General features: G+C 53.6%; 8 protein-coding genes across 8 annotated transcripts; 4 read left to right on the top strand and 4 right to left on the bottom strand.

Moving 5' to 3' along the window:
* Nucleotides 1-878: 878 nt before the first annotated feature.
* On the top strand, nt 879-2,479 carry J4E90_005661 (uncharacterized protein; the record flags this gene model as incomplete). The annotated part of the gene is made up of 2 exons (XM_051435214.1): nt 879-1,346; nt 1,403-2,479. The coding sequence occupies 2 exons, from the start codon at nt 879-881 to the stop codon at nt 2,477-2,479; spliced, it is 1,545 nt and encodes a 514-aa protein (XP_051291238.1).
* A 278-nt stretch (nt 2,480-2,757) lies between these two features.
* On the bottom strand, nt 2,758-5,028 carry J4E90_005660 (uncharacterized protein; the record flags this gene model as incomplete). Its single annotated transcript, XM_051435213.1, has 1 exon — nt 2,758-5,028. The coding sequence occupies one exon, from the start codon at nt 5,026-5,028 to the stop codon at nt 2,758-2,760; it is 2,271 nt and encodes a 756-aa protein (XP_051291237.1).
* Nucleotides 5,029-6,070: 1,042 nt separating this feature from the next.
* On the top strand, nt 6,071-8,203 carry J4E90_005659 (uncharacterized protein; the record flags this gene model as incomplete). The annotated part of the gene is made up of 1 exon (XM_051435212.1): nt 6,071-8,203. One exon carries the CDS (start codon nt 6,071-6,073, stop codon nt 8,201-8,203), a length of 2,133 nt encoding a protein of 710 aa, XP_051291236.1.
* Nucleotides 8,204-9,744: 1,541 nt separating this feature from the next.
* Nucleotides 9,745-10,555, top strand: J4E90_005658 (uncharacterized protein; the record flags this gene model as incomplete). The annotated part of the gene is made up of 2 exons (XM_051435211.1): nt 9,745-10,342; nt 10,395-10,555. 2 exons carry the CDS (start codon nt 9,745-9,747, stop codon nt 10,553-10,555), a joined length of 759 nt encoding a protein of 252 aa, XP_051291235.1.
* A 522-nt stretch (nt 10,556-11,077) lies between these two features.
* Nucleotides 11,078-11,782, top strand: J4E90_005657 (uncharacterized protein; the record flags this gene model as incomplete). The annotated part of the gene is made up of 3 exons (XM_051435210.1): nt 11,078-11,098; nt 11,387-11,554; nt 11,612-11,782. The coding sequence occupies 3 exons, from the start codon at nt 11,078-11,080 to the stop codon at nt 11,780-11,782; spliced, it is 360 nt and encodes a 119-aa protein (XP_051291234.1).
* A 3,639-nt stretch (nt 11,783-15,421) lies between these two features.
* Nucleotides 15,422-19,115, bottom strand: J4E90_005656 (uncharacterized protein; the record flags this gene model as incomplete). The annotated part of the gene is made up of 5 exons (XM_051435209.1): nt 15,422-16,578; nt 16,634-16,781; nt 17,946-18,007; nt 18,053-19,072; nt 19,109-19,115. 5 exons carry the CDS (start codon nt 19,113-19,115, stop codon nt 15,422-15,424), a joined length of 2,394 nt encoding a protein of 797 aa, XP_051291233.1.
* Nucleotides 19,116-20,330: 1,215 nt separating this feature from the next.
* J4E90_005655 (uncharacterized protein) lies at nt 20,331-21,979 on the bottom strand (the record flags this gene model as incomplete). Its single annotated transcript, XM_051435208.1, has 3 exons — nt 20,331-21,578; nt 21,631-21,756; nt 21,809-21,979. The coding sequence occupies 3 exons, from the start codon at nt 21,977-21,979 to the stop codon at nt 20,331-20,333; spliced, it is 1,545 nt and encodes a 514-aa protein (XP_051291232.1).
* A 714-nt stretch (nt 21,980-22,693) lies between these two features.
* J4E90_005654 (uncharacterized protein) lies at nt 22,694-25,576 on the bottom strand (the record flags this gene model as incomplete). The annotated part of the gene is made up of 2 exons (XM_051435207.1): nt 22,694-23,053; nt 23,591-25,576. 2 exons carry the CDS (start codon nt 25,574-25,576, stop codon nt 22,694-22,696), a joined length of 2,346 nt encoding a protein of 781 aa, XP_051291231.1.
* Between the last annotated feature and the right edge of the window lie 1,048 nt (nt 25,577-26,624).

Here is a 26,624-nt window from a genome sequence, read left to right as displayed (position 1 = left end):
TCTTATCACCTTTGCAACTCCTCGCATGCCACACATGCTCCTTTCGCGACTTAGAAGCTGAGCACTTTGCTTTCATGATACCTCTCGCTACATCATGAGCTCACACGGCATCGCAGACCAAGCGGGTGTTGGGTGGAAGAAAGGCAATGACGTTCGGATGACACCTTGGAATGGAAGGACCAATCGGTGATTGATCGTTCACAAACACACCACCAGCCTTGTCGTCCTGCTTCAAAGATGTAAGAGGTGATGCGAAATAGCGGACATACTCCTTCTCGTCAGCCACCATCTGCATCAACTTAAGCTACAATAGTTGGTCCAAGCTCGGACCTCAGCTACAACAAGAATGATGAACAAAGTCTTGTTCTCTGCGACGGGCAACAAAGGAACAAACACCCGCGAGCGATACCGGAGGCTCGAGGTTATACAGTCCCCCACCGCATGGTCGCGGTTGCAACAAGGGACCTATATGCCGAGAAAAACGGAAACCCTGGATCCAGTGTGACACTTCACACCCGACAACGTGTTACGAGAAGTACTTTTATGACGGTACCCGAGCGATAGAGTCACGACGCACGGCTTCCCGCCGTGCTCGATCACATGGCACCACGCACGAAGAGCAGCTGGTGGACATGGCATATCAACGTAGGCTTGACTCTTCGAGAGTCGAACGCGGGCTGACTGGTGGCTATATGCGTCGACGGTGAGTCTTCGGGGGTGACTGGGAGGAACTGTGAGTCAATCAGGAGTATATAAAGAGCACATCGACACGGTCGTACTTTCACACCAGTATACTACCTTTCGAAGCTCAGGCAAACTCAACTAAACCACATCGACAACTCTCGACACGCGAATATGAACATACACTACAGCCCCCGATGTCTTCCTCGAAATCGATGGACTTTATTCCATATGAGCTGAGCGACGAGGAAAGTAGGGACTTTGATGACTTGAGAAAGGGGATCGACGACCGGAATAAACAACTTACAAGAGCAGAATGCGGAGAGCTGCCCAAATGGGAGTATCCTTTGGGAATAATTAAAGACGCGCAAGATGCGGCAAAGAAGCACCACGATCTTGTCAGTGGCAGGCTGACCCGGCTTTTCGAATGGCCTACTAAAAAGGAGGCCGATGAAAACTTATTCTACAAAGCTGATCCACCCAACAACACATTCGATCGGAGCAAAGAGTGGTTTAGTGAGCAAGGGTTTCACTCTTTCGAGACCCAATACTCGTTCTCGGACGGGTGGGACAAACAGTCTCTCACGGTGGCAATCTACGTACCGCAGCAGTTACCAATTGATCAAAAGTCGCCCGTCATGTGGATGTTTCATGGTGGCGGGTTTGTAAGCAATCATTCTGGGTGTTTGACATATAGTCAAACATGCTAAAATGTGTACAGTGTACTGGTGCTGCCGACTTTATACCATGGTACTCGCAAACTGCCGTTCAAAGAGCCAAGCAGAAGAACGCCATCATCATAGCACCAAACTACCCTCTCGGACCAGAAGGCAATTACGTCGACATTTACCAAGCGATTTACGATTTCCTCAGGTGGTACAAAGAGGGCGGGTACTTTAAGAAGGTCTGGGACGATACTGATGATAAAACCAAGTCTTGGCAAGAATGGCTATGCCGCGAGGTCGCAAACAAGGGTGGGAAGCTCGCCATCGATAAGGATCAAGTGTATGTTGAAGGTGAAAGTGCAGGCGCACATGCAGCCGTGACTGCGATGTGGCTCAACGCGGCGAAAGACGGAGGACTGAAAATACCCATTCAAGCGGCCCTTTTGCGGTTCCCCATGATTGCGCATTACAAACGCACAGTTAAGGCAGGAGAAAAAGTCCCCTACATGGGTCCAAAGTATTCCCAAGACGATATAAAGGCCAAAGCAGAAGCAGTAGAGGAAGAAATCCTCAAACTCGAGAGAATGGGTATTGTACCAACCTGTACAGGCAGACCACCACCTCGCGGTATGGCCTTTGCGGTCTTCCTATCCGTGCCAGGAAAATGGCAGTCTTTTTTCCAGCGCCAGCACGGAGACTCTACGCTAGACAAAGAGCGACTCCTCGATGAGGACGGCATCATCCGCGAAAGTCTAATGGATGGAATCGAGAGAGCCGAAATATGCGCAAACAGAGTGGATCATGAGCTCCTGCCACCCATCTACATTTATCACGGCCAGAAAGACCCTAACTGTCCCCTTACGAACACTGAGAAGTTCGTTGCGACGCTCCGGAAACCTGAACTCTATGGCGACCGATTCAAGGACACCAAAACGCTTTCCTTGGACGTCGTGAGGCATTTGAACAAGAAGCCAAACTTCGATCAGGCAAAAGGGATACACTATGTAACCGACGACGAGGTGGGTCATGGTTTCGACTACGACCTCGATGAAAAGGATGAGCCGTTCTTAAAGAAGACTTACGACTGGGTGGGTAGGTTTTGGGGCCTCAGAAGTGAGAATATCCCATTATGACGACTGGAGCGTGGTAATGGTAGTGCGTGTTAGCCTGTCGACATTCTATAATACGATCATCACTTCATCATCGATCGTGCTCTTCAATTTTCCATTTAGTAAGATGTTCTACGTATGTAAAGCTCCATAGCTCTTAACTAAGGGGACGCCACGGCCCCTCTAGATACCGAGAGATGTCTGATCATGCCTTTCCCTTGCCACGCTTGGTTTCTAAATCCTCGGTGTCCCATGAATGAATGAAAGCCAGTCCGATCGCCTATTCCCTTCGTGCCCCCGCACTAACCATACAAAGTGCCCTTGGTGCGCTCACTAAACTGTGTCTCGTTGTGGAGATGCTGGGTAACATCCATGGTAGTAGTGATATGCTCCCGACTAAGCTTCTCTTCCTTGCGACTAGCCAACAACCTAGCAATCTTGAGGATATTCTTAATCTGCCGTCCATTCAGATCCATACGCGCCAGCTCCGTAAGCTCAACCTTGGAAATGGTGTGTTCCTGCGACGACGAATCGAGGAAGTTCTTCCAGACCGTCTTACGCGAGTCTATGGTGAGACCGGGGTAGTCGAGCGAGATGTGGATGCGAGATTGGAAGGCCGGATCAAAGGTCTGGACGCGGTTGGTTGTGAGGAACATGGTGCCTTCGTAGTACTCTAGGACGCGAAGAAAGATAGAAACGAGTTTGTTGCGCTCGAGCTCGTGGAGGGAGCGCTGCTCCAAGAAGACGTCGGCTTCGTCGAGGAGGAGGACCGCGTTCCAGCGGCTGCACATTTCGAGAATGTCTTGCAATTTGGTCTCTACCTTCCTAGGATCGAAGCCAAGATCGCCGGCGCTCATCATGTAGAGAGGCACCTTCATTTCTTCGGCAACTGACTCGCTAGTGAGAGTCTTACCCACGCCGGGTGGGCCGCAGAGTAGGATAATCATGCCTTTGCCTTTACCTTCGATCACGTCGTCAAACGTATCGCGGAACTTCCGTTGAGACTCCGTGAAGCCCAAGATAAGCTCTTTCTGGTTCTTTGGGAGCACCAACCTATCGAAAGCGTCGTCTTGCCACTCAATGTCTTTAACGCAGTTTACGAAGAAGTTCAGCCAAAGCTTGTTCTTCAAGCTGTAACCACGAAGTAGAGGTGTGCAGATGAGCTTCTGTTCAGTTGTCAAGGGCACGTGTTTGGTTGCATCATCCTCGTCGGCAAATGCGCCATCCAATGGCATGCCACTGTCGTCTTCGTCTTCGTACTCATCCTGGCACTCGTCAATCTCTTCCTCGTCGTACTGCCCCGGAATAGGCGGGATTGGTGGCGGGCTAGGATCTTTCTGGTTCAGTGGCGTTACAAAGACCGAATGAGTGGGGTCGAAACGGTTCCAGCCGTAAGTATCGATGATTATCCGACCCTTCACGTTGTACTTGTCTTTGTTTCCGAACCCACCCTGCCTCCATGCGACACCCTGGTATGCCCTATAGTTTGGACCAGCGAGAGTTTCCGCTTTGGCACCCCGTTCGATGAGGCGCGTACGGATAGCTTCGCCCTCGGGATGGAACTCGATGGGGTAGACACGCAGATTGGTGATAGCGCGTGTACCGGTATAGGCGGCGATGGAGAGGTTGATCTTGTTGGAACCGAATTTGGCGCCATCCCAATCGACGTACTTGCAAGTCAGCCAAAAGCAGGGTGCACCCTTGCAATCCTGTCCATAACGCGTCTCGACCAGAATCATGGCCGTCTCTTGACCATCCTGTCGAGCGAAAACAGTCGCCCCAGGTTGATACAGCGTCCAAAGGTGTTCGTATGTCATAACCTTCTTGTTCTTCATGTCCTGGGAGGTATCAATCATGCTCTTGAATTCCTTGGTGAGAATGTCTTGGAGCAACTCAGCGTGGGCTTTCGTCGTGCGCTTATCCTCTGTCTCGTCGCCAAGCTTGGCAATAGCGTCCTGCAACTCAGTCCATCGATGAATCAGTGGCTCAAACTTGCCCTGGAACTCGAGACGGTTGAGGCCGACGGTGACACCCGGGTAGTTCTTCAGTACGCCAGCGAGCAGCTTCTTCAGCAGCGGGCTCTGAACGACAATCGAGTGAATAGACAATACTCGCCGGGGATCGTTGTAAACCTTGACGTTCCGCACGAGCAACGCCCACTTCGCGGTCTCGTCGTTCTCGACGGCTTCTCCAAGGTCTTCGGGGATCTCTTCTTGCCACTGAAAGCGGCCCTTTTTGTCTTCCTTTCCGGAGTACAAGTGCTTTAGACCGTTCTTCATTCCTGGTTTGTAAAGCTCCTCGTCCTCGGGCTTGTCTTCCGGAATGTCATCATCGGCGGCGCCATTCTCAGCCTGCTTTCGACCTTTACCGTTGACAAGAACGTGCTTGACACCATTGGTCTTGGCCTTTGACTTGGTCTTTGAGGCTGGCTTATCTTCTTCGGATGATGAAGAGGAGACCGATGGAGAGCGAGCCTCACGCTTAGCTCTGCTGCGTTGCTCCAGAGCCATGAGCTGGCGCAAGTAGGCCAACTGCTCAGCGCGCGCGTCTTCTTCAGTGGGCGAGTCGCACATGACGAGTGCTGTTGGGACGGACTGAAGTGAGGCGACGGATGTCCTTCGAGATCGGCTTGCTGGAAGTACTGTAATAGTATGCTGAGTGGGTGGGGGAAGTAAAGGCTTTGAGTGGGTTGAAGAAGAAGTGAGAGCGTAGTGCAGTAAGAGAAGCTGGGAGCCGTGCTAGTCGAGCGGAGCTGAGGATTCGTTTCACCGTATTATCGAAGCAGTTGAACGATAAAGGGAGTCCCGATTCACTCCGATTATTCAAGTAAGAGATAACCGTAAAGGAAGAAGGGAGGTGGACTGAGATTCAAGCAAAAAGCACTTCACAAGGCTATATGTAGGCAGCCAAGAGAACCGGTCAGCCTTGCCTGTTGCCTGGTCGTGCGGCGATATCGTGGAACGTCTGCCTGCTGCAGGTCTGGTAGCGAAAGCCCTTGTAGAAGGGCTGCGTAGTTGAAGATCTCGACGAGTGTGAGCGGCTTTCACGTACATCTTTACTTACCTCAGTACTGAAAGGGCTATGCGCTGGCAATGCTGTCGGGTCACACAAGGCGTCAGCGGTGGCGTCACTGCAGCTCTTGGATGCCGCCAAAGCGAGGAAACGTGTTGCACAGCCTCACCCAAGTTCTCTCTGCCTTCACCATATTCGAGCCACGCTTCAACGCATCATGTCCACTACTGCTGATAGCGAACGCGATGATGCGACTCCCCCTCTGGATCATGGTGTCTGGACATCTTCGCAGTTGTGTGAGACCGCGGCTTGGACCGACAAGCTGATGCATGCGATCGCACTGTCGTGACGGGAATGGGGAGCCGAATGTAGAGATGAAATGGGATGGAATGGTAGTACTGATGGTCTGGCTTGTCGCGTCGCTGGACGCGTCGCGAGGCTGGCAAGAGATGAAGTGTGGCGGTGCGCTATGTACCCCGCGACCGGCGTCGGCGTTTGAGCCCCACGCGATCTTTTTCATCCCTCCCATGCGCTGGTCCAATATTTTTTGCGCGACGACATAACAAGACATCACGTCAAGCCCCAGGCGCTCTGTAGTCCAATATGACTACTCACATCAAGATCCCCTGCTCGTCCGCTAACATCGGCCCCGGCTTTGACGTCATTGGCCTTGCGCTCAACCTCTATCTCGAACTCGAGGTCACAGTCACCAAGAAGGAGAAATCAGAACACTCGCACAACTGCAAGATAACATATGAAGGCGTAGGCGCCGAAGATGTCCCGCTCATTGCGCAAGACAACCTCATCACGCGAACAGCCGTATACGTGCTCCGCTGCCATGGCGTTCGCGACTTCCCTTCGGAAACACACGTTCACGTCAAGAACCCGATACCACTGGGGCGCGGACTGGGCTCTTCGGCTGCGGCTATCGTAGGTGGTGTATACCTGGCGAATGAGGTCGGAAACCTTGGGCTATCGAGAGCGCGCATGCTCGACTACTGCCTGATGGAAGAGCGTCACCCCGACAACGTCGCAGCAGCGCTATATGGAGGCTTTGTCGGCACATACCTCAACGAACTGTCGCCCGAAGACACCGAGCGCCTCGAAATTCCCCTCAGCGAAGTCCTCCCGCAGCCTGCAGGTGGTGTAGACACGGGTCTGCGGCCACCCGAGCCTCCCCTCAACATTGGACACTACACCAAGTTTGCTTGGTCGCCCGCTATCAAGTGCATATGCGTCATCCCACAATTCGAGGTCTCAACGGCCAAGGCGCGTGCGGTACTGCCTGAGTCGTATTCGCGCAAAGATGCCATCTTCAACATGCAGCGACTGGCTGTCCTGACCACCGCACTCGGTCAAGCCACACCAGACCCCGACATGATCTACACAGCTATGCAAGACAAGCTCCACCAACCCTACCGTCGCGGCCTCATCCCCGGTCTTACCGAAATCCTCCAATCCGTTACCCCACAATCACACCCCGGCCTGCTGGGCATCTGTCTCTCAGGCGCCGGGCCGACCATTCTCGCACTCGCTACCGAGAACTTCGACAAGATCGCAGAACATCTGCTACAGGAGTTCAAGAAGGAAGGCATAACATGCGACTGGAAGCTCCTTGAGCCGGCCGAGGAAGGCACCACTGTGACACGCCCTTCAAGCACCTCACAGCCAGCTGGCGAGGCGCTGACATACGCATCATCGGGTGTGAGCATCGACGCGGGCAACCAGCTCGTTAAGCAGATCAAGGCGTTGACTGCTAGCACAAAACGCCCTGGAGCCGATGGCAAGATCGGTGGATTTGGTGGGCTGCTCGACCTGCAAGCAGCTGGCTACACTGAGGCACCCATACTGGTGGGCGCGATCGACGGTATCGGCACAAAGGTCAAGATTGCCTTCGAGATGGGCAAGCACGACACTGTCGGTATCGATCTCGTCGCCATGAACGTGAACGATCTTGTCGTACAAGGCGCCGAGCCTCTGATGTTCCTCGACTACTACGCTTGCAGCAAGCTTGATGTAGAAGGCGCTGCCAAGTTTGTCGAGGGCGTCGCGAACGGCTGCCGGCAGTCTGCATGTGCCCTTGTTGGTGGAGAGACGGCAGAAATGCCCGGCATCTACCAGGCAGGCGAGTACGACGCCGGAGGTGCTGCGATCGGTGCGATCAAGCAGGGCGCAACGATCTTACCAGACACAGCGTCCATGGCCGAGGGTGACGTACTTATCGGTCTGGCCTCAAGTGGAGTCCACTCCAACGGTTTCTCTCTCGTCCGAAGAATTGTCGAGACACAAGGCATCTCTTACTCAGACGCATGCCCATGGAGCTCAGGCGAAAACCTCGGAACGGCACTCCTGACACCAACTAAGATCTACGTCAAACCGCTACTAGCTGCAACCCGGCGGGGCCTGATCAAGGGTATGGCCCACATAACGGGCGGCGGCCTGCTAGAGAACATTCCTCGCATGTTGCCAAAGACCCTGACCGCGGAGCTCGATGCAAAGAGCTGGCCGCTTCTGGACGTGTTCAAATGGCTCAAGAAGGCAGGTCGCCTGGATAACACGGAACTAGCGAGGACGTTCAACACAGGTCTCGGCATGGTGCTCGTTGTTAGCCAAGAGAACGTCAGGACAACCATGGACCGATTGCAAGAGTATGGCGAGAAGGTCTATGTTGTTGGTAGTCTGAAGAAGCGGACAGACGAGGAGTGCATTGTGAACAACATGGACGTTTGGGGTTAGTTCGTCTTATTCTGGTAGTTCATGCACACATGTAGTGGAGAGGGTTACGACATGTAGGCAGCATGTATTGAGGACAGTTAGTCTGGGCCATCGGGAGCCTCCGCGGTTGCAGCGGCATATCAAACAATATATACCCACCTTTTATCGAGCTTCTAGAGCATGTCCAATCCACCTGAGATGCTGCTACCATGGTTCTTCCGACAGACACGCGTCTGCTGCCTCAGAGTCCCTTTGTCGTGACTAAGACATCGTGTGACGAAACGCTGGTCAACCGCGGTTCCAGAGAAGAACTTGACGGTCGCGTCATGCATTCGGTTGACGGGTGTCAACAAGACGACAGGCGACAAGGCGCTAGGCATTGCCCTATTGGGGTCTTTTAGTGAGTATGCATGCATGCCGCGGGTTAATGTGGAGACAAAGGGCTTGCTCGCTGCGAGGACGCGTAAAGTACTTGCTTGCCTTGGATGGTCTGCGCCGTCGCAGGCGCTTGATAGTCTAGCATGTTCTCTGTGTGTGTTTCGTTGGCTACTGCTCAGGCAGCGGCGGAACGCGATACACAACTCTCTTCACCGTCTACACTAATCTTGAACAAAGATTGTGTGGTGGTATACCAGCGTGGTACAACAAGCCCAGGATCCCGCTCGACCTTCTAGAACGTCTCACCGCTGCGACAACGCCTTAGTTGCCTTTCGGTTACCACATCCGTGGGGTACTGCACATGAGATCCCCGCTACGCCTCGACGGTACTGGCTTTTGTTGCGAGACAGCGGACGCAGATCATGTTGTTGACATGTCGTGTTTGAGTAATAGATTGCGCGAATCGCGAATGCAAAGCTAGAGAAGGGCTTTCAGCAGTAACGCAGCTACTATAGTCGCCCGAAGGCATGGGATCCATGGGAGGGCAGGAGAAATTGTTGGGAAGCGGCAGTATGACTCTTACCCTACAGCCTACGTGCTCGTTTTCTGGCCTGGCGTGACGTCGACATGTGAATGCACGTCTTCGTTCGGCATCCCTTGGTTCCGATAAGGGTAAATGTCGAGTCTGGCACATGTTTGGCGCCGCAGATAGTTGTGGGTCAGGGATCACGGCGATACAGCTGCCCGTGGCGCGCGTGCGATAGGATGGGCGAGTGCGGTGCGGGCGTAGGGAGCTGCCGCATCGAGCAGCGTGGTGGTGTATAGGCAACCAAGTGCGAAGGTGCTGCGCTGAGCGCTGAGCGGCTGAACAAGGAGCGGGCGCCATGATGGTGCCAGGCAGTCCTACGATTCGCCATACGGGGGTTTCGGTGGTGGGCCTAGGAACTGTGTGGCCCTGCGGACCGTTTTCCAGAGGGGCTAACTCAATTTTTTTTGTTGCGCTGGGTACTCTCAGCGACCACGACGACGCCTGAGTCTGACAGCATTGCAGTGCAGCCAGCCAGCCCTGACCACCTTACCCCAACCCGGCTTCTGCCCTAGCCCTATCTATCGCATCCGCCCTCCCATACAGACCTGACCCGTCCGTCTTATATCTCAACGCCGCCCCCTCCCCTCGTCCCATCATGTCCGCTCCCCACGACACGCCCGCCCACAGCACCCACCCCATCAACACCACCACGTCCGCCGACCCCCCACTCAAGGGCGACGCAACCGCCGCGCACCCTCCCCCGCAGAAGCCCGACCCGACCCTCGAGTCCAACAGCCATGGCCCCTCCCAAGGCGGACAGTCCACCCCCCGTCCCTCCGCCGCCGCCGAACTCGCCCGTCTTAAAAGCACGCTGAAGGCCTCGCTCCGCCAGTTCAAAGACTTCCCCGAACCCGGCATCCTCTTCGAAGACATCCTGCCCATCTTCGCAGACCCCGCGCTCCACGAGGGACTGCTGCGCGGTCTCGAGCTGTCAATTGAGAAGCAGTTCAGCGCGACAGGTGCCAAGCCAGATGTCGTCGTCGGACTCGATGCGCGCGGCTTCCTGTTCGGTCCCAGCCTTGCGCTGAGGCTGGGCGCGAGTTTTGTGCCCGTCAGGAAGAGGGGCAAGCTGCCGGGTCCGTGTGAGACTGCGGAATACAAGAAGGAGTACGGCAGTGATTTCTTCCAGATGCAGGAGGGCGCTGTCAAGAGCGGTCAGAACGTGCTTATTGTGGACGATATTATTGCGACTGGTATGTGACATCGTTCGCATCAGAGACGAGACGAGATGCTAACACGACACAGGTGGCTCCGCAGCCGCAGCTGGTTCTCTGGTGAAGAAGCTAGGCGGAACAATCATGGGATACCTTTTCATTCTCGAACTCGATTTCCTCAAGGGCCGCGACCAGCTCGACGCGCCTGTACACACATTGCTTTCGGGCCAGGAGGAGAAGATGGAACAGTAGGGGTGTAATACCGGGACGGTTAGTAATCTTCAGGCTTCAAATCTCGACTCGATACCGTAAACAATACACATTATAGATGGGGCATAGGAATGCATATGGGCGGCGTTGGTGGTTTGTATAGTCACGACATGGCGCGATGAGAGATGCGCGCGAGGATATCACGATAAATACGTCAAAAGTCTCTTTACTCGTATACGCACTATCGAACAAGCATTCCCACACTATGTCATTGACACTGAACTAAGCCCTGTGCCCTGCGCAACACCATAGCGCCGCCATCCCCTCCTTCCCCGTCGCGAAAGTCGCCGTCCCCAAAATTTCCGCCCTCATTACCCCTCCATCAACAAAAACATCCCTGCAAGCTGCTGACACGCAGCGCCCGCCCAAGAGGGAAAGTGGGGTAGCTTCCGATGCCGCTCCCAAGCCCCATCTTATGTCACGGGTATAGGGCGGACGCGCTCAATTAGGTGTCCACCTAGCCCGATGATAGCCTCGATTTACCTGACGTAGATAAACGGTCCCATGCTGCTGATACGCACGGCGGTACCAAGAGCTCTACGTGCTTCACGACTTCTTACTACTACAACCACGAATCTTACGCGACCTACTATCACAACCTCACCCTACAGAGCAATTGACATCAAAGGAATACGAAAGATGTCGGATATCAAGAAGATTCACACCGCTAACGCGTGTCCTCGTACGTTCCCATTGATAGCGGAGATGCAAAAGGAGAGCTTGCTAACAGAGACACAGCTGCTGGACCCTACGTACGTTCCTCCTCTATCGGGCCCCTCGCATCCGAACACCCACGTTAACGTCACCGTCTAGACACAAGCCATTGTCGCAGGCCCCAATGTCTTCGTCTCGGGCCAGATCCCAGCCGATACCAAGGGCAACCTGATCGAGGGAAGCATCGCGGACAAGACCAAGATGTGCTGCGAGAACATCAAGGGCATCCTCACTGAGGCCGGTGTTGCTATGGACAGGATCGTCAAGGTGCGTTTAAGAACATACATGGACAAACAGCCGATGAGGTGCTGACTACGACGCTAGGTCAATGTCTTCCTCGACGACATGGCCAACTTCGCCGAGATGAACGGCATGTACGAGCAGTACTTCTCCCACAAGCCCGCGCGCAGCTGTGTTGCCGTTAAGCAGCTGCCAAAGGGCGTGCCGGTTGAGATTGAGTGCATCGCGTATACTGGTATGAGCTCGAAGCTTTGAGGCGTGGAGCTGATGTTGATGATGCATAGGTTGAACGACGATTCGGTGGAGCGAGGCTGCTTTGGAATACCGTGGATCGGTTAGGAAGACTACAAGACACATGTTCAATATGAAGCACACTATTGCTCAACTCATCTTGATCACCGAAGAGCCGACCCGTTGCCATCCTCAAAATTACATGCCAGACGGCTTTCTCCTGCTGAGCCGACACGAACTTGGATGGCTTGGGAAGGCTGAATCTTAGCGCCGCCACAAAACACCATGCTAACGTATCACGCTCAGCCTCACTGCACTGCCCCGCACTGGCGTCGTTGTCACCACAACATGTTTCCCTTCCTCGCCCAAAGGCAACAATCATTAAACATTTGATCTCAATTCTTCCAGCTTATTTCCCAAGATTCTATACTAACGGTAACATGCGCCTTTTGCATGCCTCTGGCGACGACTTCGAACTCGTTGAATTTGTTCGCTACATGCCAACATACGCAATATTATCACATACCTGGGGCGCCGACGAGGATGAAGTGACACTCAAAGACATATACAAGGGCAAGGGCAAGGGCAAAAAGAAACCCGGCTACGCCAAGCTCCAGTTCTGTGCTGCGCAGGCCGCTAGAGACAATCTCGAGTTCTTCTGGGTTGATGCATGCTGCATAGATAAGAGCAGTAGCGCGGAATTGGCTGAAGCCATCAATTCGATGTTTAAGTGGTATCGGGATTCCACAGCATGTTATGTATACCTCTCCGATGTACCCAGCACTGGCATGCGGTATTTGCCGAGACACAAGCAACCACCTTTCAAAGGCAATCGATGGTTTACACGTGGATGGACGCTTCAGGAGCTTCTAGCACCAAGGAGCGTTGTCTTCTTCTCCATGGATGGCACAAGAATTGGAGACAGGTCTTCCCTTGCAAAAGAAATTGCACGTGAGACGAGCATTCCTGTAGCCGCATTGGAAAATGGTCCAGACTTTATGCTCAAATATCCTGTTGAAGAGCGCATGAACTGGGCAGAGCATCGTCGAACGAAAAGGGAGGAAGATGCCGCGTACTGTCTTCTTGGCATATTCGAAGTTCAGATGCCGCTCATATACGGCGAAGGCAGAGATAAAGCTTTTAGTCGCCTAAAAAAGGAGATCGAAGATCTGTACGGCAGGAGCGACTGGATTGATATCCTCTTACATCGGTATGGGCTCCCATCGTTACAGGTAAGCATGTGTACCCGAATTTATTATCCAGCTTGAGATCTGACCTTACTCCCAGATTCCTTGGGCTTCTATAGGCCACGACGTTGCTGGAGGTGTGAAGATTTTCATCCTTATCTGCACAATCGTCATCCATGCCTTCGCGATCGTGTACGACCTTCCATCGACGATATGGTTTCTGGGATGGGCTGTGGCTGCGACACCATTCTATCTCTATCGCTGCACCCGATGGAACAGGCCAGGACAAATCCTTATCTTCTCTTTAGTAGCAGTCGTCTGCTACGTGTTTGGAAAGCTCATCTGTTTGCAGAGAGAGCTGCAGAGACTGAACGGCATAGTATTCGATAACGCAATGATGCAAGGCATAGACTGGCAAAGCATACACGTTCGAGAGAGAATGCGGCACATGCAGAAGGGAGTCATATAGGCCGCTAACATTTGCGCTTTACTCATTGTAGTAGGGATGAATTGAGCTCAGCAGGGGCAACAAGTCTGCAGCTTGTGCAAGTCGCTCACAAGCGGAAAACTGCCACTTAAAAATATCGGTAGTCGATTGAAGCACATTGAAAGACCGTACACATTGCCACCCGGAAACCAGGTTTGACCACATTCCTGCTGCCGAGGCGATCAATTCGTCCTGCATCAGCACTTCTAGGCGACAAGCCTCACGTTATCAACCGTCTGGCCAAGATTGACTAGAACCCGTTTACAATTGGTCTTCAGACCGAGCGGGAAGGCGTGCAAAGTGCCCAAGTCTCTTGGGGTCGGGGAGAACGTCTGGGATAAATTTCCGGGTAAAGCTACGTGACGAACATTGCCGCTTCGGGAAACATGACACAACGAGCACTATGAGATAACACAGGACTCTCATAAGATGCTGTTATGCCTCGAGAGCATGTGGAAAGCTTTCATATTCACATCCAGCGAGGTGTCATTGCAGTCATGCGCTGCCTAACCCTAGCGATTATTGTCCTGCAACTCGCACTCCAGCATGCATCGGCGACAGTAGGCGTCCTTGACATCGACGACCTGCTACAACCAGATCTCCAACAGTATCTATTCGCTCCAAACGAAGATCATCCGTATGCTCCATGGTCTCACAAACCGTACTGCATGACTAGCAGCTATCTCCCCACCCTCGGCCAAAAGTACTGCGTCTACACATCAAACACAACAGGCCCACACGGCCTCTCTCTAATCTTCCCTCCAAAATCCGCCCACCTAGCATCGGAATATCTCGACGACAACCCGCTCGATAATTTCCTCACACGAAAGGATGCTGAGCGCCTCTACTTCGGCGGTCAGCCATGGAAAATCGTCGATATACCCGGAAAAGCGAAAGGCGTAACGGCCACTCGAAAGATCAAGATGTACGAGACCTTTATGGTTGATCAAGCCGCTATCGTTGTAGATATGGGGGCAGAGAAGGCTCTGAGTGAGGCTGATAATAAGAAGCTGATGAAGAGGGCTGTGGATCAACTGCTCGTGCCGGCGATGATTAGGGACATGAGTTCTGCGCATGCAGGGAAGAACTATGATACTGAAGATAATAGGGATGAAGAAGAGGAAGGGAGCTTAGAGGAAGCTATCATGAAGACGAACGCGTATGGCAGTACGGTTGCGGAGGTTAGCTCAAGGGCGTTGTATCCACTGATCTCGGTAGGTCACGACGCAGTCTGAACAGCAATGTGCATGTAACTGACCGTACCAGCGCATCAATCATGCATGCAACCCGAACTCCTTTGTCCTCTTCTCCCGCGCAGGTGTCTCAATGGCTATAAAAGCCTATCGCGACATTGAGGCCGGCGAAGAGATCACTGTCTCTTGTAATCTCCACCCTCTTCCTGCCTGCTTCTGTGCTAACGCCACACAGACCTCCTCTTGGGCATCCCATTCCAGAAACGCCAGTCTCTGATAAAACGCTGGGGTTTCAAATGCACATGCAGCCTCTGCAGCCTACCAGCCGACGAGCGCCAAGCCTCCGATCTTCGCCGCACAATGATCGCGCAGGCCGAGGAGAAGATTATGGAGCTAGCGAAGGCCTACAAACTTGACGAAGCCATAGCTCTCGCGGAAGAGTCCGTTGAATTGATCAAAGACGAAGGAGTCTGGTCGATGTTGACCGATGAGTATGCCATGTTGGCTATGCTGTGGTTGGAGAAGGGCGATAAGGAGAAAGCAGAAGCGTATGGCGAGAAGGCGCATAGACTGTTGTCCGATTTGGGGTTTTTGGGTATTGGAGAAGACAGGGAGGCGTGGAAATTAGACACCCTCTTGAAGAATATCGGAGGTTTGGGAGGGATGGGTCAGCTTTGGAAGACGGGCCCTTTGAGAGGGTAAGTTGGACGGGAAACGGAATAGAATGGTTGTTTGGGATCTAGCTATTAGGTAGGGTGATAAGAGGTAGTGTTCTTGGTGTCTGGAGCTGAGAAAACTAAACACTTCCGTGTTTTCTTCTGTAGTGACCTGTCGTGCCGATCGGTCCTGCTCCACCCTTCTCCACCCAGCTATCTACGCCACTTAATCTTCCTTGCGTAGGTGGCACCGGGTTCTCACCGCGTTCAACCATGGGATGATGGAGACCTACCTTCTGCGACAAAGCGACATGTATCTCATCTGGCGACTTGTTTGCCCATGCTCTCGTGCTCAGATATGAAAGGGGATACAGCGGCATGTTTTCTTCACGACCCATAAAGTCGTTGACGAGAGGCGCAACGCGTGACATGATAATGTCAAGGTCTTGGCGGATTTGCTGGCAGAAGGCATCCAGAGGTAGGTCATTGACGTCGTGTCCGAAAGGGTCTTCGATCTCACGGCCGATGAAAGCGATACCCAGAATGATGTACGCTGCGACCACACATGCAGGGATGGTGATCCAGCCTAAGCTGTTGTAGCATTGGAACGGCAGCAACAGAATGTACAGCCAAGTGACCTGGGATATGGCGATGGAGTACGCAAGTGGAAGCGGTGTGTTCAGGATTCTCTCCGTGCCACACGACACTTCGTCCATGATTGTCAGCGAGTCCAAAGTCTGGGTTTGATAGATACTGTAGTCTCTCAACGTGCCGTTGTCGTATAGAACTTTCATGTACGCAGAGAGGTGAGATAATATCTCAAGGGGTAGGTCACCGAGAGGCACGCGCGATTGCTTGACGTGTTTGCGTGGGTTGGGCGTCGCCATGGGCATGCCGAGTAGCTGACAAGTCCGCCTGAAAGCGCTCGGAGGGTCGGGCGCAGGCATATCCGCTGCTTGCGCAAAGGTGTCCAGATGACCGACCAGGTGCTTCAGATCCTCATAATGCGTTCCTGGCTCAAACCGCAGTTTGTGCTTCACTGCGACAGCGAAAGCCACGATCAGGTTCAAGCAGCTGACCTTGCCGAGCAGATCTTGCTTCCCCAACCCCGCATCAGCACCATGTCTCTCTTCAGCGTGTATCCATATCAGACGAGCCAAGATGTGCGATGCGAGTCGGAGGCGCCCCCAAAGCTGTCGACCTTGGAAGTAGCGGTCCATCGAGGTAGAACTGCGGACGCTGAGGGCCAGACTGACGACAAAGCCTAGTACGGTGATGAAGACTTGGTCGGTTCCAACTGCGCAATGTTAGAATAGGGCTTTCTAGTACAGGAAGAAAATGATATGGCTTACGGTCATATACAAGCTTCGAGATGCAAGTAACGGCGGTGGCCCACCCGCCTACCAGCAAAACGGGTATAACAAGCTTAGGTGTGATGCTGCCGTGAAGTCGCAGCATCATCGGAAACTTCGAGTGATGGCTGAGGTCGCGCGGCCCCATCTACCCTCCTTAGCAAGTTGCGCGTCCATATACTGCTTGATCCTCTGCAGGTAACATACGAAGTATCCATCGCCAGACGATCTCGGCATGTTTCTTCACTCGTGTGGATAGAAGAGATATGAATCGCGGCGCTGCGTGATTATACGAGTGTCGAGGGAGGTTAGGTGAGATAGGATAGGATCTGTGTGGGAGTGTAGCGTCATGGCTGTGCGATCGTTTCGACGCCGTTGTGGCAGTCATCTGTAGGAGTAGCAGGTACAATGTGTGGCGTACAGCTACTTGCCCTTTCCCTCTGTTACATGAAGGTAGCGCCTACCTGCAGATGAAGTAATTTCGGTGGCATCGGCGTTTTCTTCGGAGTCTGCAAGAAACATTCGTCGCTCGCACAGAAGCAGACGCGTCATGTCATGGGTGGTGATGCGGCCGGCAATGTATGTATGAGTCTGTCCTGGTTGCGGACCTTCATCTTCTCAGTGTCGATTGGCAGACGTCGTACAATAGCGGCATCATACCCGCGACTGCTGCTAGCATGGCATACGCGCAGCGAGACAGCGAGGAAGTTGTGAGAGACGTCGCTGGTGGATTGAGGCATCACCCGTTCCGCTTGCGGCCCCACTTAATGACGTCACGCGCTCCGAAGCTCGCGTCAAACTTCACGCCGACGCACCTCAACTACCCAGATGCCACTCACTACGCGCACTACATCTCCACGATATTCTTACTTCCAACGAACTCGCAGAAAGCAGATTCACAATTGCGGTTGATGCCCATGATCCGTAACGAGCGGGCGCGGCACAATATCGTCATGTACAGCCAGACACATCGGCCGTCAGCCTCAGATGTTGGATTGCGTCACTGATACTAGGCATAGAACCTAGCCAAAGCGCCTAAGTCTGTAGAGAAATAGATCCATTTACCAAAAGTATCAAGCCCTCTTTACCACCTGCTCGAGGGGAGAACGCTGTGCACCAAACCTGGCTGCGACGAGCGGAAACTGAACAATCACACATACCAGAAGAGAAGCAAATCAAATTATCCCGCACTGAGCACACCATACGCCTCCCTCACCTGAGGGAATGCGAAAACTCCAACCGAATCAGCACCGCGCCTCCAAGGTCACTGCGTCTAGGTCCTACGGGTGCGGCTTTTCTGCGGCTCTTCTACATCGGACGCGTCCTCAGGATTGTAGCGAGTACGCTTGCGACTAGTTGCCGGTGTAGGCGCCACTACGATGGTCAGTAAAGTCCCATGGTGCCTGATGATAGACCTACGAATCTGCTTTTTCTTCCCGGGCTTCTTGACAGGCCGGTCTTCGCGCTTTCGACCATGGGCAAGGTCCTTCTGGCGCTCATCGTTCTGTTCGCGGTTGCTCGAGCTGATTTGAAGAACAGCATCCGGGCACAACACGTATTCTTCGACACACCCTCCACGCAGCAACTTATCAACACGGCTCTTATACGACTTCAACACCCCCACTACACTGGAAATGCGCTCTTTGAATGTGAGCTCCCGATATTTCTCGCAGCGCTCGATCATTACCGGATCCAGGATCGAGACGAATGCTGTGCCTTCCCGGTAGATGCGTTCAGTCGTTTCCTTGTTCATGTTAGCGCCTGTCATTGCGTAACCTGCAGCGACACTGACCAATATCTCCCAGCAGAGACGCTCCTTAATCCAGGGCTTGTACACCGTGTCCTTAGCGATACTCTGCTTGCATTTTGTCTTCCCGGGGTCTCCAACCCCGTCTTCGTTCGATTCTTCCGCACTCTCTGCCAACCAGCGTTTCTTGAGCATGGGGCTCGACTTCTTGTCCTGGATATCGCTGGTGTCTTGAATGGCTGCAAAGAGCTCACGAACAACTGCGACCCGTTCTTCTTTGGTGTTTGGCAGGGTGTCATCTTCACGAGGTGGCCAGTCCAGCCCCCGAGCTCCTTGGCGGGCTTCTGTGACTTCCGTGAAGTACAAGCCGAATGAGTTTACTGGCGGTGCTTGTTGCTTGTCCTTCTTCGCCTTTGCGCTCATCTTCATCTTCGTCTTGTGGACCGAAGCACGTTGCTCAGCTCCGACAACTGCAGCGGAAAGTTCGTCCTGCTCTTCAATTTCCAACGTTTTACTCTTGTTCTTCGTCTTTCCCTTTTCGGACCAGACGGGACTGTGCACCACGGGCGTCTCTTCGGGCTCTCCACTCTCCCCACTTCGCGGGACATACTCTTTCCAACGGCGGCTGTCTTTATCGCGGTGACTAGCGGGAATCTTGTCTTCGAGCCGTGGATGAAAGGCTTGTGGGAGCCCTGCAAAAGGAGCAACACCATGTGGAATCTGTAAACCAGACATACGGCCGTTGTTGTTGTATAGCCAGGACGCGTCTTCCCAACGAGAGGGGTATGGTTGCGAGACAAAGGGTCCGTGCGTTGCGGCGATAGTGTCATTCTGACCAAGCCACACTGCATCGGGGCTGGCAATATGTTCTTCTGGGCCTGGAAAGTACTGAGACCTTTGGTTTCCACGACTGCTGGTGAGCTGCGGATGTTCCCGTTCATGAACAAACCGATCTCGAAACAGCGTCCTCGCATCGCCTTGGTCAAGGCCCAACACAACCCGTTCCACTGGCCCTTCGTAGGGCGCATGTCTGTTGATGTATCTTGTTCCTCTCTGATCATCGGATACAGTGCGTTGAGGCTGGCCTTGGTCGTGGGGATCGTATGTACTGGCAAATCGGCCCAAAGAGTCCATACCCGTCTGGGAGGATGAAGCAGTTGGAGGACGCATCTCGACAGTCGTATAAGCGGCAGTCAGTGGTGATCAGGCAGTTCGGGCAGATTTCGAGATCGATATAGGTTTTGCTCGCGAGGTAGGAATTCTATCGGAGATATGGCAGATCCCGATATCTGTCAGATAGCTGTGCAACACTAACGAGAGGGGCGATCTCAAAATCGAGTTTGAATAAAGCCGCGAAAAGATTGAAACAGTGTTTGTCAACGCGGATGTTGTGAAATAAGTTGTACACAGAAGTAGGTGTGTTGTAATATTCGCGACTGTTCGCTGACTAGTACAGGTCGGGTTGGCGCTCTGACTAGTGTGATGAAAGGAAGCGGCACACCGAGCACGAGCGCGACAATGACGAGCATCACATCCCCGAATCTGGAGCGTTCTTGAAGCGCGCACAAGGCTGGAGAAACCGCGAGAACCTTTTGTGTTGACAGCCTCACGTAACTTGACACTGCTAGTCAACCCGCGATATATAGAATTCCAGCAAAGCGACTGCTGGATGACTCGCCTCCACTCCATAGCCTGGATATGTGTAGTCACTGAACACCGATTTGGATTGAGAATTGACAAGAGCTTTGAGTTAAGTGATCTATCCTCGGGGTATCTCCCAACGTAGTACAACCTCCATCAAACACAACCTAACCAGCGCTCATCAATTACATGGTCTAGAAGTTGTAAGTAAGCCGCACTATCAAGACTTCGCCAGGCTCGAGCCTAAAGGCTGCCCCCACGATCGTACTGTTACTGCCCTCCACATTTTCAATACTCTGCCAAGGTCTCTCATCCGTTGGTCCGATCGCTTGCCGGAGTTTGGGTGGCAGATCTAGTGCCTATGGTGCTACCTGGGCGGTGACCTTCTTCATACTGGAACTTCTCAAAGCTCTCATCACCCCGAGAACGCGCACAGTTATGAGAGCGCTTAGCTGCAGGCTCCATCTTGTATCCTCCGTCACCATCTGCTGGACGCTTCCCGGGTGCTGCTGGTCCACCAGGTGGCTTTTGACGTGGACTGAACGTACCTGACTGACCGCCCGTAGCCATATAGTTGTTGAACAGCGACGGCAACATACGTACATGCTTTAGGATCTGCTCCTGCTCCTGAGGAGTCGGATGTCTAAGCCCCTGCGGATACGGATGAATCTGAGTCTGTAATATGCGCTGCTCATCAGACATACTCGACCACTCTTGTTCGAACCGCGGTAGATGGCGGAGAGACGTGAGTGGTAGCGCAACATACTTGGCAATGTCCCTCCCCAACATGACGTTATCAGCTGCGACTTTCGAGTGCCAGAACAGCCGCGCAAGGTAATGAATCCGCTGTGGAAAAGTAAAATCCATATCCTCTGCGTTCAGCGACTCAAACTCCTCGCATCGACGGAACGGCAAGCCAGCGACACCCATTTTGTGGATGCGCATAGCGTTGCTCACGATGATGTGAGCAGTGGCCTCGATGTCTCTGGGATCAGCCCATGTACCCGTTTTGGAGAACCTGACGGCGTAGGGATACACGTCGGCGACTGTATCCCATAGGTTGGAGAGATTGACGAGACTGAAACAGATCTTCTTGACGTAGTACGATTTCTCCGCTTCGTTTTGTGGTACAGCGTAGGCGCCAGTCGACGGTCGCCATATGACTTCTTCTAGGTAAGATGCGACAGCCGCGCCGGTGGGTAATTCGAGTTCATTGAACGACGAGATCGAGTAGGGTTGTAGTAGTGGTCTTGATGGGCTGGGTACGGGACACTGGTTATGCATCTGATCGAGGTCGATATCGAGTTGGGGTAGCCAGGAGTTAGGTACCGCGGACGTACCGGTCGAGAGATTTTGCTTGTAATCTTCTCGATAGCGGGTATACGGGGATGCGATCGGGCGTTGGGGTGGGCCCGGGTTGAACGGGCGAGAGTCTGATAGGGTTGCCCAGGGTGGGTAGCCTGCCTGTGATAAAGCTTGAGAGTATCGGCGAGCGTCCATAGGTTGTGCGAAACCAGTGGGCTGTCTGTTAGACAGTGTTGGTGTGATCCAGCCTTCCTGCTGTCATGTTAGTTGAAGTATCATTTACACTGATCATGCAGATACTTACAGTCTTTGGTGCCTGATTTACCAAGCTGGGACTCATGGTGGGATAATTCGGTTGACCCATAGGCGAGAACACGTTGTTCCTTGACGTTTGAGCCCCATTTGGTTGGACGTTGGGGCTGTATGCGAACTGCTATACGTTAGTTGCTATATCATCTGGTAGCCAAGGAGCGAAAGCTTACCACGTCATCGGCTGAGACGCTCTGGTTACGCTGGGAGCCTGGGCGACTGCCGCTGAAGTCATTGTGGCCTTGCGCCATAACAGAGTGCGATCTCGTGTTCAAGCGCGATACGTCACCTCGATCACCGGGTACCTGCGCGGGCTCTTTCTTGTTGTTACGCGGACCGACCATCTCGAACGCCTTGGAATAGTTGAGCGGGGGTGTCTTGAAGAGGTCTTCCAATGTCACGATGCGATATATCATTGCTCCACGCTATACGCCAAGGCTCGTGCCTAGACGCACGGGGTAATTCGGACAGAGATGAGTTAGCGTCATATCAAATGTCTGCTACGGCTTCACGGGCTCAGTGAGCATGATTGCGTGATATCGTAGTACGTCACCGGTTCTGGGGAGTTGGGTTGATGAAAGTACGGGGTTCCATTATGATTGTGACTCTCGTTCTTAGAGAAGACCTAATTCTGTAGTAGAGTAGAGTAGAGTAGAGTATGAAATTTTGAAGTCGTAGAGTCGTGAGTGGTTGATTTCGTCAGCGTGATGCCATGGTAGGAGTTGAGTTACAGTAAAGCCACGTCAGATTTGTAATCACCGTTTTTCTAATCAAGATGCGAGGTCAACAAGTCAAGATTTAGAAAGAGATGGAATTCCGATAATCCCTGGATTGCTCCTTGCGTCAATCTAAGTGCCTTGTGTATAGATAACCACGATGTGCGATCTCGTCAAACTCTCAAAAAATGACATCGCTCAATCGCTCAACCAATTGCAGGAGCGCTCGCACATCCAATCCCTCTCCAAAGACCAAAACGCCGACACCAAGGAAACAACTTCATGGGTATAATATAATCATGAGAAACATAAATCGGTCGTCCGTCGTTGCTTTACCGCTCATCACATAACAGCGCATCCCATCTTCTTCTTCCCCTTGGCCTTCTTCTCTCCAACAAGGACGCCATCCATCCTGGAACTGCGCCCAGTACCTCCACTCCCACCAAGGAGATCGCCCACACTCTGCGACGCCCTATGCACGCCACCTTGCTGTGGCCCGTAGTAACTCCCATAGGGATGGTTGTACTGCGCACTTTGATCTGTTCTTGGCGGCGCACTGATCGGGAATCTTTGACCGGCTGAGTACTGTTGGTCTGGAGCAGCCAGAGGTGGCAGGGTGTTCCTTGGCTGACTTGAATTGTTGACTGGCGGCGCAGGGTAGGGCATGCTCATGCGTGGGTTGCTCATAGGTAGAGGACGGCGCTGGACAGCAATGTTTGGAGCCGAGCCGCGGCGGGAGGCTGGAATACTGGGGACAGGTGGAGCGTAGAGATCGAGATTATCGTGAGGAACGCGTTGAGTGCGCCCATTTGTGGGACGGCGGGTGGGCATGTGGGAAGCGGTGCTCGGGTATGCGGATTGGGGTTGCGGCAAGGGTACATACGACATTTGTTCCGATGGTGATCGGGTACTTGATCGCCTCCGTCGTATTGAGCCCGAAGATTGGGGGCTGGGGTATGTGGATGGATGCAGCAGAGATGGGCGACGCCCTGGGTCTGCAGCTGGAGGTGATGATACGTCGACGGAAGATATCGATTGTTGGCGCTGATGGTAAGGGTGCGACGGAGACATTTGGGAGGGGTTAATGGTTGCGGACATGTTTGGTAGTGGAGGAACGGGCGGTATGGAAGATGATGAATGGGTATGAGGTAAGCGGGGTACAGGGGGCGCATCCGGATGGCTCAGGCTGACACTCTCTGCTGCTGCTGCGGTGGTCGTATATGCTGGCGGAGGTGGCACCCAGTTGTCGGCATCACTTTCGTGTGGTAGCTCTCGATGGCCGTCTGCACGGCGGTACTCCAGGGGTCTGAAAGGCAGAGCACGCAGATGCCGACGGTTCGCAGGTGATACCGCCGCGACGGTGGCAGCCCTAGCTAGAGACATCTGAGATCGAGGTTGTTGATTGTCATACGGAGCTTCAAACATTGCCTGTGCCTCTTCCGGTGTCAACTCCTCCGACTCATCGGAAGGCAGTGGTGGTCTTGGCGCATTTCGGTTCGCAGAAGTACGCGCCCGCTGAACAGGCGTGGTTCCAATTCTCGATGGTCTTCGTGCGACACTATCATTTCGATCCTGGGCTCTGCGCTGTGCCATGGTCCTGGTTCGTACCAGTTCCACCTCGCGATCAAAGTCAATCGAGCCTTCCGGTAGCATCTCGCCTGGACAAAGGGGGTCTAAGTCGTATTCAGTCTTGAGCGGCGTCGGTGGAGCGCTTCCCAGGGGCTTTGTCTTGTCGAAATCTAGGACTATCAGAACGCCCTTGGAACCAAGTGGCGCCCCAGGCACATCGTTCTCATCGGGTAGTATGCTCGAGTTGCCGACCGCCACAAGTCGCTGCACATTGGCGTTCAGCCTGACCCATCTGAGCACGCATATTTCTTGCAAAGTACCTGCATTGTCGTTCGGAATGGGGATGCAAAAGCAAGGCTGAATCGGGGCATCCACCTTGGCCTTTTCGCTCGGCTTGTACTCCCAACCTGGTACTTCGTAAATCCAGATGTTGGTGGTACCACGCATCCGCAGGGCCACAGCTGCAAGGTCAGCATTGGGAGAGACTGCGGGCATGGCATCGTCTACAAATTCCGAGCGCGTCCACCTCGCGTGATCCGGTAGGAACATCTTCCTCTGTGTGAAGCGTTGGCATGCAATGTCATAGATGCCCCATGAGTCCTCTTCGGCGTTGAAGGCGAAGAGTTCGTTGAACGTGCCGGTGTCGGCATCTGGAAGCAGGGTAGCTTGGCGTGCTATTCTTGCCGTCTCAGGAAACAGCACCGAGCCGGTCCATGCAGCTTCCGGGGGTTGTGGAATCGGCTCGCCCTCTTCTGTAAGCGGACCATCGTAGAGACCTGGCAGAACGAACAAGGCCGAGCCATCCGACTTCCTCGCATACCCCGTTATGAGCAGTGTGCGACCATCGTCGGAGAACTCCAATGCATCACCGGCGGGTCCAGAAAGCGTACGCCGTGTCGTCTCAGGTACTTCTGGCCCAATGGCAATAACTTCGATGCCGAATTTGTTGCCCGTAATTAAGATGCGCGCGTCCGGTGATATGACGATAGAGCTAGCCTCGTGCACCAGCATGATGGTCCGCCTCTTCTTGATCTGATTATCGCCCTCGCCGTGTATCTCGTATAGATCGACCTGTGAAGGTCTTGATAGCACGGCCAATAGAAAGCCGTCTTCAGTAATATCGATTGCGACCGGCTTGCGCTTGACCTGCAGTGTCCTTGCCCATAGTCGCGGCAGCTGCACGGTCTTGACCAAGAACAGATTCGACGCCGAGTATACCGCAACATATCCACCTTTTCGTGACACATTCACATCGAAGCTATCAGGGAGCGCGGACGAGGACGCAGTATTGGAGACGAGTTCGAGGAGGGTAAGGCTGGGGGCCGCATAGGACGGAGTGGCAATGGGCGTATCGTCATTCGGCCGATCGTCGTAGGTAGTGGCGGATGTCATAGCCGTCGAGTGGCCTGACGAGGAGATAGTGTCGGTATTAGCAATCGACGACGCAGAGAGCAGCGTGTTCACGTGCTCGTAGCCCTCCGAGTCTTCAGAGCTGACGGATGTGGTGCGCGCGCGCTCGTCGTAGGCCGCCCGTTTTCTTTGAGCGCTGCCCTCATCGCTGGCGAACGCGACGCCCTTTCCCCTTCCTTCCGTTGAGGGCGCCGTGCTGTCGAGTTGCGCTCCCGAGTTGAGATGGTGTGAAGGGCTCCCCACCATGGTAAGCCTGATCGCGCCTTCCTTGCGTGGGCAGATGTGGTAAGAGCGGGTGCGAAGAGCGTCAAGTGGGCGTCGGATGCGGCTCCATGAGGATGCCTGTGGTCGCTTGGGTCGTCTTCAGCTGGGACCAAAGCAACATGGGAGCATTGCGATTACTAGTAAGGCAGCTTGGAATGTAGAGGTGTCTAGCAGGCGCTATTGCTGCAGCCAGACACGCTCGGCCAGGGTCACGTTCCTCGTTCAAGCCTGGCCTATACCCGATCTGCCGCTAAGTCCTAGTCCGCTCCCATGCTCCGATGCTATTAACAGCAACACACGGCGCACACAGTCGCCTCGCCCTTTCGTATCCGATAATCCTGCAAAATCTCTATCTACTCCCTACTGACCGCCATGTCGGCCATGCAAGATGCAACACGCCGTGGTCTCCGGTGCGACCTTCACTTGTTTCGCGACACGCTGTCACATCTGTCCACCCTGGATAGCGCAATGCGACATTGTGGAGGCTGAGCTGTTCTGGCGGACCGCCTTTGGGGCCTGGCTAACTGAGGCTAACACGCTGGCGAATCGTGGAGAGCTGGTTGCCCTAGTCGCGCCCTGACGCTTGCAGCAACGAAACGCGAGAGGGCTGGTGGGGCAGACAACTGTCGCTACACCCCCTGCAAAGACATCCTTCTCCTCTCGCTATAGGGCAGTATGTCGCCATTTGGGTGTGGTAGTAGTACAGCGTCTTCTGCCCGCAGCAGTGTGCCTTTCAAGGTTACAATCACGGATGTCGAGTTGAGTCCTCCAATTTCCGCTACTTGCGCACTCCCAAAGCGGAGAACAGTCTTGGGGGGTATACTTTCTTCCACTGGCTGTGAGACTGTCGCATGCGATACTGCAAGTAGAAGCTGATGATGATATAAGATTACACGCCACGTACGCCGTGTACATTGCTTACTAGGTAGTAGATCTCGCCCGTGACCTCCTTGCCGTCAGCGGCACATCATCGTTGCCGGACGCCACTACGACTGGAATAGCAGATCGCGCGTCCTCAGCTCTGGTTAAG

The sequence above is a fragment of the Alternaria incomplexa genome (assembly GCF_024043165.1).
Source record: "Alternaria incomplexa strain BMP 0042 chromosome Unknown scaffold_7, whole genome shotgun sequence".
Taxonomy (NCBI): Eukaryota; Fungi; Ascomycota; class Dothideomycetes; order Pleosporales; family Pleosporaceae; genus Alternaria; species Alternaria incomplexa.
Note: the sequence above shows the minus strand (reverse complement) of the source record. Positions and strands in the feature narration are given on the sequence as shown.